This window comes from Pundamilia nyererei, unplaced genomic scaffold, assembly GCF_000239375.1.
Source record: "Pundamilia nyererei isolate P.nyererei 1_Seehausen unplaced genomic scaffold, PunNye1.0 scaffold00056, whole genome shotgun sequence".
NCBI classification, from domain to species: domain Eukaryota; kingdom Metazoa; phylum Chordata; class Actinopteri; order Cichliformes; family Cichlidae; genus Pundamilia; species Pundamilia nyererei.
The window spans coordinates 1,176,501-1,187,388 of record NW_005187457.1 but is presented as its reverse complement, the minus strand read 5'-3'; the positions used below and the strand labels follow the sequence as shown (position 1 = coordinate 1,187,388).

Here is a 10,888-nt window from a genome sequence, read left to right as displayed (position 1 = left end):
GGCTTGTATCATTCCTAATTATCCACCCAGATCGTGCTCTTTGACAGCAGAGACCATCCTTTGATCCCACGCTACATTATTTTCTTCTGATTTGATCTGCTGGGTCATTCGGCACCTCCCAGCTGATGATTATCCATCAGATCGGCGTTTCAGTCGGACGTCAGTGTTGAGTCCTCTTTTAAATGTCAGTCTTGTTAATGCTAGGCTGCGTTATCATGCACTCGCCTCGAAGGTGTCGCGTCTTTGACCTTGGGCAGTGCCAGAGTCACTGTCAAGTTGACTTCATAGCAGTAAATGAGTTAATTTTTCCTCATCGCCTTCCACTCTGGAGTAACAATGCACATGGGTCCGGTCTGTTAATAAGGAGGGAAAGGTCAGTCACTGTTGAGTTAAAGCAGATGTGTCAAATCCCTGCTGGGAGACCTTTAACTTCCAGCTATGTTTGGCATTTCTCGTTTCTAATCGCGACTGTGACAAATGGCGCTTTCAGAGCAAAGAGGCAGTGGGGATTTTCCCTGCTTGTCTTTCTCCTCACTTAAGACTAGCTCTTTTTTTCCCCCATCTTGATATCCTGACATCCCAGTCATCCTCAAAGGGGTTTGTTGGATGATTTAGAGTTTTGCATACTCTATTATGTTTTTTTTTTTTTTTTTTGAGGGTGATGACCTGTCTTGAAATATTTTCATAGTCACAGATGATGAGGGTGTATTTGATATTGCACACTACTGTAATAATGTGGTATAAGATGGAAAAATAAATAATCTATAACTGTTTCTAAAAATATGCAGCTGGACTTTTGGTTGTTATCTTATAGTGTTGCTTTTTTTAAAATTATAAATAGTCACACGTTCTATTTTTCTATTTTCAGGCAGCCAGAGCCAACCTAGAGAAGGCCCAGGCTGATTTGGCTGGAACAACTGACGAGGCAGCGAGGGCAGAAGTTCAGATCGGCATAGAGGCCAATGAAGCCATTGTCAAGGCTCTGGAGTAGACTTGTGGTACGACCTTTCAACTCCTCTAACATGAGCTGTTTATTGTCCTGGAATTTGTTTGGTTTAACAGGATAATTATGCAGGACTGCATACAATTAATAATATCAAAAGTGGAAACGTTAACAGGTAATTACTGACCACTAACAGCATTAGGTTTTATTTTCATCAAGCTCTTGTTTATTTTCCCTCCTAGGTAATCTTTTCTGTTGTTTGGATGGAAATCGACAGCCCATCTGTGTTTCCAGCTCAGTCACGTCGGCGTCCAGAAGACTCCATGCTTACTTTGTACAGGGGATGAAATTAAAAATAAATTTATTTGGAATTACTTGCTGGAGGAGTTTGTGGTGGTTTCTCATGCTGCAAAAATGCACATGTGTAGTATTTTTGGTGCACAAAGACAAAGTTAGCAGTGTGTTTCAATTACATGCTATTATTAAATAGTTGTCATGTGTTGTGGAAAGTGCTTCACAAAAGAAGTAGTGTGGGGGTTTTCTAATTCAATTTTTATAGTGACTGATGACTGTAATGAATGTATTCTGCCACTTGAGGGCAGCAGACATAGGTAGTTCACACAGTGTTTTGGATAATCAAATTTTTCCTCTACTTCCCAGCAAACCACAGTTTCAGGGAAGGAACTGTCATATTTTTCATATAAGGCTGGAGGAAATTGTTTACCGTAAAGCCTCAAAAGAAAGGGTCTCTTGAAATATTTGTGGTAGCTCCTGGATTTGAAAGTGAAGTCATTTTACTGTTGCATTGCCCATGTGTGGGTTTGAGTTATTTGGAATCTTCTGTTGCTTCATTTAAATGTGTTGGCAGGGCTTTTTTGTTGTGAGTGATGACTTCAGGCTTACATGACTAAGCCAGGAAAAGTCTGTTTTTTTTTTTTTTGCTGTCCCTTCTTTGGAAAACTGGGCCTTTCTCTTGTTTCATAACCAGACTCACTCCAGGAGGCGCTGACCTCACTCACGTGCCCACTTAAGGCTTTCAGAGCATAAACCACAACTGGTTTATTTTGAATGTCAAAACTCTTGCAGGCTCTCAAGAAGTGTGAGTATGGTGCAAGTAAAAAGTATTTACGCAGAAATGTTCTAATGATTACTAATGTGCATGGTGAAACTGCTGCGTAAGGTTCAAAAGCAGGAACAGGAAGTTTTATAAATCATTTCCAGTACAGAATAAAAATGAGGAAAGACAAATTACACAATTTTATTTCAAAACTGTCATATTTTTGTTTTTAGCAGAGTTGGCGTAGGCTGTGAAGACTTTACTTGGCTTGATTAATTATGATATATTTTTTTAGGAATGAAACAGTCAACAAAACCTCACACATCCTGCTCTTTGTTCTCCTTTCTAATCTGCTGTTTTCATCAAAACCTTCTCATCCCAGCTGCACACACACACACACTCATGAACAATATACAAACTCATCAGTTAGCCTCAGGGCTTGGAGACATCTGAGTAACACTTCAGACAAACAAGATGAATTGGTTATGTCAAAACCACCACTTCTTTAATCCAGATTTATAATAGAGGATGTTGAAACCAAGAGCTGCACCAATCATGTCTGTGTTCTGAGATTTTAAGGCTGCTCGTGCTGAAAAGTGAAGCAGAAAAGACAGTGTGCTTTCCAAGCGAACTCGTTTCTCTTGACGTGTGCTGTCGTGCAGCTAAAACAGCTGGGTGTTCCGTCGTGTCTGGAGAGCTGTGCCCTATAAATGAGGAACCAGTTCTTTTGGTTCATAGTGCTTCCAGTTTTAGTTTTGCTTCAAACTTCTACTGTATGAGTTTGTAGTGAAATATTTTGAGTTTCACAACATTCACTTCTTCCTCAGCTACACACACTACTGAAGTATCTCACAAATGAACTGCCTGACCCAAGTGTTTAAGTGCTGCTTGGTGGTATAGAAACATTGAAGTGCAGCGCACTGACAAAGGACAACGAGTATCCAGTGAGAGCCCTTACTCAAGAGCCATTTGGTGGTGTTTCAGAGCAGATCAGGTTTGTGATAGTAAGTCAGTGCACATCTCCCATGGATCGCCACGTACTGTAATTAAAAGATTGCACTGTCTGCACCCAGGAGCGAATAACATGATACACACTATGACAGTCCACGGTGTCATGTTTGAGTGGTACTCGAACACAAAGCAGCTGGAAGCTTTGGGAGAACTCACTGGGCTGCGTTTACTGAGTCAACCACAGTGGCAATAAAAGGGACCAGCCCATGTGAATCATTGTGTTTAGCAATGATGTAATTTCTAAAGAGCTTGCTCCAATGCAGTGGTGTTGTTTGGAAATACGGCATTGTCAGCTTGATTCATAAAGAATTACTGTGTAACAATCTGTTTAAATAATCAAGACCATTTATCAGGAAAGAATGGCTGCTGCTCTTCATGTGGCTTTTGAATGGAATTACTTCACTTTTGGTTGTTCAAAAAACTTGCACTGCAACTAACTATTGCCGTTGGGAAAATGTAATATCTACAAACCAAATGCAATTCCCATCACCGTCATCCGGTAGCTCTGTTTACTTTTAATTTGCAAACGTTAGCAGGCTATCGTGCAGTCTGATTAGTTGGAGAATATTGTAAACTTTACCTGGAGCATGTTAGCTGAGCAAACCGCTCTCAGCAGTTAATGATACATGCAGCTTTGTAGAGCTGCTAACATGCTGTAGCTGCGAGTGATCTGGTGTCACACTTTATGTCAGACTGCACAGCATTTTTATCTCTTGCCCTCGTCTAATGAAGCGAGTGTCCCAGTTTTCTTTTCTTTTTTTGGCTCAGGCTCAAAAAAGTAAACATGTCTCACAAAGAATGTGTCGATGTAGCCCGTGGATGCATCCCTACTGAAATTTAAAGATCAGCTGAAGTAGCAGTTTTATAAATTAAAGTCATAGTCTCAGTATTAGTAACTTGTCCTTCATTGCCTACGATTTATCCAGGATCTGGTTATCATGTTCTCTTAGGTGGTGTCCACAAGTCACTAGCTTTGTTGAACTGAGTTATGGACTAAATTCACTATCAGAATGTTGCTTTGGACCTTTGGCTGTTTGATCACATGGATACTACAATTAAAAGAGCAGCTTTAAAGAAGCCCAGAACAAATATAAGATTGAATAACAATGACATAACATAATTACTTTTGAATGTGCCACCCCATAAAACAAGCATGGAATACTTATGCTTGTGTCCAAGCATGTGTCATTGTAGTAATGCGGCTAATAGGGTGAATCACAAAGCAAATGGAAAGAGTCGAAGCGCAAGATTTTCTTTATGTACTGGCACAGGCTCCAGCATGACACACACTGGCTGTGACACGGTGTGAGATTTTCCTTGATGACTTCTTGCAGGCTTAGTTCCCGGCTTTGTGGATTGGGACATGAGCGACTTTAACCTCATCAGACTTGAAACGGAGTTGAGAGACTCTCAAACCCAAACCCTCTTCATCTCTCTTTATATCGATGCTCTTATTAGCCTCATGAAATCACGGGACACACTTCACATGCGCCACCATTGACATTTCACTCATTGTGTTAATGATAATTCATGCAGCCGCCAGCGCTGGGAGAAATATTAATTTATCAGGCTCGATAATGAAAAAATAAAACAATGTATCAGGTGAATAATAAGGGAGTTATGTGCGTAAGAGGGGGAGTGACAACTGAGACACTATGATAAAGTCCCACAAATGTTGCCTTTATACAAGAGGTATCACATCACAGCTTGAATTATTCATTTACAGGAAGTCATCTTCAGCAGAAGAAACAAACTGCAACAGGCTATTTATAAGTTGTTTTCATGTTGCCTGTGCTGTATAGTTACCAGAAGTCTTATATTAATTAGTACTTAAATTGCAATTTTGATAACTTGGAAAGTAGATCCTTCCCAGCAGCAGGTAGCAGAATACAGGATATTAAGAGCGCCTGATGTGTGGAGGCAAATGAGAGACCTGTGAAGGAACCGAGAGGAAATTAAAGGTCTGGAAAATTTAAACGCTTTGAGCAATGAGCCAGCTACGAGGATGTCAATTTTCCACACACCAAAGTGCACTAAAATTACACATATCATCTAGTGTGCATAATCATCGGTCCTGGAGCTAGCTTTAATATACAGTAGCTGTTAAATGGTACAGATACATAAACACATTCTTGTAAGCGAAACCTGAAAATTTCCACCTGTGAGATATGGTCAAGCATGGCTAAGTGTGTATCAAGGGGGCAGATTGAGGCTTCGCAGCACTAAGAGAGAAAGAGAAGCATCCAGAGAGTGGAGCTGATTGAAGTGCTGACCTTTTGGTGGGTCTGTGTAAAGAGGGGGCCTGCAGACTCTCAGTCAGCTGTCAGATACTGCATCCAGCCTGGTAGTGGGAGTAGGGCCCTGACACCAGCCTCCCACCACTTTGCCCTGTTTGTGTCATCCATTCCTCCATTCTTACAGCCTTCCATTCCACATAAACACCCACCCACCCACAAAACACACACGCAGGCAAGCGCTGCCGCAAACACTCACCCAGACGCAAACATCCACACAAACACAAATATATTTCTGCCTGTGCCAGCTAGGTAACATTTCTACAAATAGAAGTGTGGGCATTTGGGAGAAAAATTGCAAAGCTGCAAACACAGCCTGCTGTAGAGGTGAGATAATCAGCTTTGTGGTAACAGCAAATGGCCCCCTGAGTGGCAAGGCAGGTAATCATTGCACTGAGTATTTCTGTGGGAGAGGGAAAAAGTGCTTTTCTGTTCTCATGCATGTGTCTATGCATATTCACACAGAAATGAGCAGCCAACTCAAAGACACGCAGGTATAAAAGTATCACATACACGCACCTAGAAGATTAATTAGTGCGTATACAAAAGGACGATACGGTCGCTGATCTGCCACTCATGGTTTCTTTTTTCTTTTTAAAGAATTCAAAAAATAACTCAAAACAAGGATGTATTTGCGGAGCCGTGAAACATCCTGGGCCATACCAATGCAACAAGACACAAAAAAGTCTGTTGTGCTCAGAACTGCACTCACTTACTAAAAGCAGACCAGGTGGGGCACATTTACATGAGAGGCAAAAACATGCTGTAGATTTGCTTAAATTGAGCTTGGAGTTCTTCCATATCCCCAGTCTGTTTCGAGTTTAGCATCGCTTTGATGATCTTCACTGAATTACTCATTACTGAAAAGAGACATTTACTCTTTCCTTTTTGTCAATTCAAGGCTCTAATTAGCAGATTTGAGTGGCTTCATGCACATTTTACAGCAGTATGCATGAATAAAAACTAAAAGATGCAATAGCTGTCAACAAAAGGCAATGCAAATTTAATCTTCCCTTGAAGAATAAAGAAAAAAGTGAAGGCGGCACATCTGTGCGTGTCTGTACGAGAAAATGTGAAGCCCACTTTCGCTGGGAAAGATGTGTAAAATATCTGCCTTCCTGCTGACAGTGAGGACCGTGGCTGTTTGGCATTCTAACTCGAGGTGTCACATGCTACAAGGGAGTGCATCAGCTGGGTGGGACCCATCTTGTGTGTACAGTATATACAAACAGTACAGCCTGAACGTGTATACCTGTGCAGATGAAAACGAAAGATTTCAGAATCTCATAGTGAACGGTTGGACCAGGTTAAACCACACACGCACAGACATATATATATTGTTTCTATGATGCTAGTAGTCTGGCCTTTTGTGCTTCTGCTGAAAACAGACAAATCTCAGCGGTTAGTCATGGAGCAAAAAAAAAAGAGCTCCATTTTAGGTCCAGTCTGGCTTTACATTTCTCGTGACTCAATCTAAATCACCAACAAAACCCAGACGTACACATGATGCATGTCTGACTGCTGTTTGAGGAAGTTTGTGGAAGAACCCCAGTAAGTGTACATATATAAGTCACCAAAATTGAAACAAAAATATTAACTAATATGCTTTTCTAGTCAAGCTGCTTCTTTCTCTTTCTGATTTTATGTATGACAAATGGACTCGTGAATGCTGAGTTTATGAGCTGCCAAACCAAAAACTTGAGCCTTTCATGAGGAAACAAATGGTTAGCGGTATCAGCAAGAAGGATGGAAATATTGCGAGGCCAGTGACTGAGCCAAGGAGTGGCCATGGACAGCACTAATGTGTGCCCACCATCTGACCACCCCACACAAATAATGTTGTTACAAAGTTAAAGAGAGTAATTCCTACTTCTCTTGGCTTTATTGTAATTTCTTTAAGACTGCTGTATCCACATGAACACCTCTTAACTCATTCACTGCAATTGACGTCTATAGCCGTCAATTGCAGTGAATGAGTCAATGGGTTTAACTCATTCACTGCCAATGGCTGGCAGTGAATGAGTTAATAGCAAGCCTTCTATTTAAAATTGATTAAACATAATCTTTTTTTCTAAATGTAGGACTGCATGAAAAGCTTACTGTTGTATACTCCATGGTGTACATGTCTGTCATGCCTGAATAAAAGATGAAAGTAGAAAAGAGTAAGTTTAAAAAAATGACTTCTTGGTCAATCAAAGAGACATCAGTTTCTCTGCCACATCAATATAAATTATATTCTCAGTCTGCTAACCACATCAAAATTGTCTGGTTGTATCACTGATACTGAGACTTTAGCCGTTGACAGGACTCACCTCAGTTTTGGGCCACTGTATCATTTATTAAGCTAAAGCTTTTTGTATTAGTCTATAGAGCTCTGAGTTATGGTATGCCTTAACTCATGTATCTAATATTAGCATTCATCTAGCTAAACATTATCACTTTTATAATTATTGCAAAGATTACCACATTACTACAACAAGAATTGTTGGATAATATTACTTTACATGTTCTGGAAGCCTAGTTATTGCACAGTAATTGCCATAGCAGACACACTGATCACCTTTACATTTCATGTAAGAGTAATGATACACCCTAAAACCCCCACAGGGCAGGAGTAGCCATGAACAAGCTACCAGTTACACGCCGCAATCCTAGCCTAGACACGCAGTTCTTCCCAAACATGGGATCAAATACTGATTCCTGAGTGCAAATATCATCAGATCGCTCCACTGTCCTTTTCCATGGTTGGTCACTTCTTTGGTGACTGCAATTTTCCTTTTAGAGAGAATCACACACTTTCCCTTCTCCTCTTAAGATCACTTACTCCCATGTGGTGCGCCAGGCCCTGTCGTGTGCCTCCTGGGGATTTTTCAAGCACATTTTCCTGCAGACTCTCCTCAGCTGGTTTAAACTGCTCTGTTGCCTTTTTCCAAAACATCTAGTGGATGTGCCTGGGCACGTGAGGATGCATTCACACACTGGTGCACATGAGCACACACACACTCATCATGAAAGTGCAGCTAGTTATTTGTTGTCCTTTCAACTGCACAGTTATACTCTTGCGCATTATGTGTGTGTGTGTGTGTGCACGCATGTGTGTGCGTGCGAGGCTGCACAACATGCCAAAAGAGGAAATGAGGCAAAGTGTAAATAACACCAGAGGAGCACCTCCGGGTTGCCTTTCCTTCCTCTTGGGCTGTGTTGAAACCTTCATGTCATTGCATCTGCTCTGCCACCTGTGCTGTTGTGAAAGTTTCCATCTAACACTGTATTTCTTTAAACTACACTCATGATGTGACATTTCCTATATGCAGATTTAATGAAAAAAGCTGTGTCATTTTAGCAAGTGGTAACTTGCACTGGCAAGGAAGCTAGCATGTGCCATGTACATGTAAAGAAGGCTAATCCATTGAGTCATATGCAAGTTAGGCTGAAAAGGAAAAACAAACTTTAATTTTTTTTTAAAGTTTAGCTAGTTTGTCTACATGCCCTGTGATCTGATGCCACACAGCGAGGATAGTCAGATGTGTTTGGAGTTAAATTCCCCACCATTTTTTTCCTAAAGAATGAACACTTCAGATATGGTGCTCTCTTATTACTTTGGAATGATAACATACTACTTTCCAATCTGTGTTGTCTTCACACATCATACATGTACTATTTTTACCTATCTGGATAAATCACAAGCTTCATGTCCTTGTAAGCTTTGCACAACAAAAGCAGGAATGCAACTGATAGAAATTCGATAACATCTCAAATGCTTTTTTAGATGACACGATGAGTGCGTCTTCCTCGAACCTGGACCAGATCAGCTAATCCATCAGTGCCAGTTGACACTCGCTTCTGTAGCCAATGTGACGGTCACAAGCATGTACACTGAGTCACTGTAGGAAGATATGCCAGCAGGCTAGTTTCCACCTTGAACAACCAGAGAAGCTAGAAATAATCCCCTAACATGCACAGACCAACTTTGGCCCTCAGCAGGACCTGTGAGGTGAATACAACTATAAAACCTCTTATGGTCAGTGAGTAATGACACCACAGACTACAAACAATGTATCTGAGATAGTACAACAGTGTCATGATTATAAAGTACAGTGCTTAAACAACAGTTTATATTTGAACAGTTTTTGCACAAGACATGTGTGTCATTTTTGACATATGACCCAACATATATTATACTGTTACTGTTACAAATCGAATGATGTCCATGTAAATTCCCTGTGACCCTCTGCTACTGTTCTCTTTCTGCTTTACCTTCCTGTACCCTTTCCCCACTTTAACTCTAGTATCGTTCCTTCTAAGTTTGCGTTTCCAGAGGCATTTGGATCAGCACAACAATGACTGAGAATGTAGACTGCAGAAATCCAAAAACACAACATCCTCTTTTCTAAATGTCACCAAAAACCAATTTATTGTAATCCTGCTTTTGATTTCTGTGTTGTACCTTGCAGCCTATGTAACTCTTACTGCATGAGCATGTTCCACAGGCATTCATCCCAGGTCAGGCATGCTCTCAATGTAGCTAGTGACTGATTCCACACGTGGAGGCTTGGGAGGTGTGGTTTTCCATGACTCCAAATAGGCAAAGTGCTTTTTGAATCACTATGGAAAGGTCAGATGGTTTACAGTGCAGAAGCACATACCACGTTTGATGAAAAAGCCTTGAATGATTTAACAAAACATCCCCTACGAAAAGAGAGAGATTTTTACCCTGATATCACATATTTACCAGTATGTTAAATGAATAGCTGGACATTTGATAAAATACACTAATCCCCTTTTACAGGTCTTAGACCATGGGTAGCAACTGGTTAGCTTAGAGTGGAAACACTCTAAGCTCTCTGGTTTGGTGCGTGTATTAGTTCATTCATTGCTCATTTACAAACATGTCATATTTAATTTCTTTCATTTTGCAAAAACAGAAGTCATAAAAATGTTAATCTGATGTGTAAACTCCACATTTTTCTGCTTCTTTTCTGTTAATTCCAGTTTTTTGTCTAAGCTAAGCTAATTATCATCTGGTGATACCTTTTGGCAGTAATAAAAAATGCTGGCTGTTTTTTTGTTTCTTTGTTTTTACCACTCCCTTTGGCAGAATTGGCGGAGTTCATTTGAACTGGTTGGTTTCCTGGTCTGGCGCTGGCTTTTATGCATAGTCCACAAATTTTCAATACAGTTAAGAGGTATGTTTGGAAAATTAAAGGTGAGGTTTTCAAACCTTACAACACTATACCAAGTGTTAAGCATGGTGGTGGTAGCATCATCCCCTGGGGTTGTTTTGCTGCTAGTGGTATTGGTACATTTCACAAAGTGCCAGGAAGCTAATCATTCTAATATCTGGCAAGCAGAGTGCTCAAATATCCCACTAAAATTACCCCAGAAGCTTACTGATGGCTACCAAAAGCATCTGGCTGAGGTTCAATTTGCTAACCAAGTAATATCGGGTGTGTATGTATACTCTGGATCTTGTGTGGATTAGAGAAAATCCAAAATAAATGTAAACTTGTCCAGCCAACACTTTTTAAAGTCATTCAAGATGTGTGGTGTACAATCATTCCACCTGGGAAAAACAACAGCTCA

At 40.5% G+C, this 10,888-nt stretch overlaps 1 protein-coding gene across 1 annotated transcript in view; it reads left to right on the top strand.

Moving 5' to 3' along the window:
- atp5f1d (ATP synthase F1 subunit delta) overlaps window positions 1-1,318 on the top strand; it is a 6,990-nt gene extending 5,672 nt beyond the window's left edge. Inside the window, exons 4-5 of the mRNA XM_005734018.2 lie at window positions 869-998; window positions 1,186-1,318. Coding sequence (XP_005734075.1) covers window positions 869-991 — 123 coding nt within the window. The 3' untranslated portion in view covers window positions 992-998; window positions 1,186-1,318. The remainder of the gene's footprint in view (window positions 1-868; window positions 999-1,185) is intronic.
- The last annotated feature ends 9,570 nt before the right edge of the window (window positions 1,319-10,888 follow it).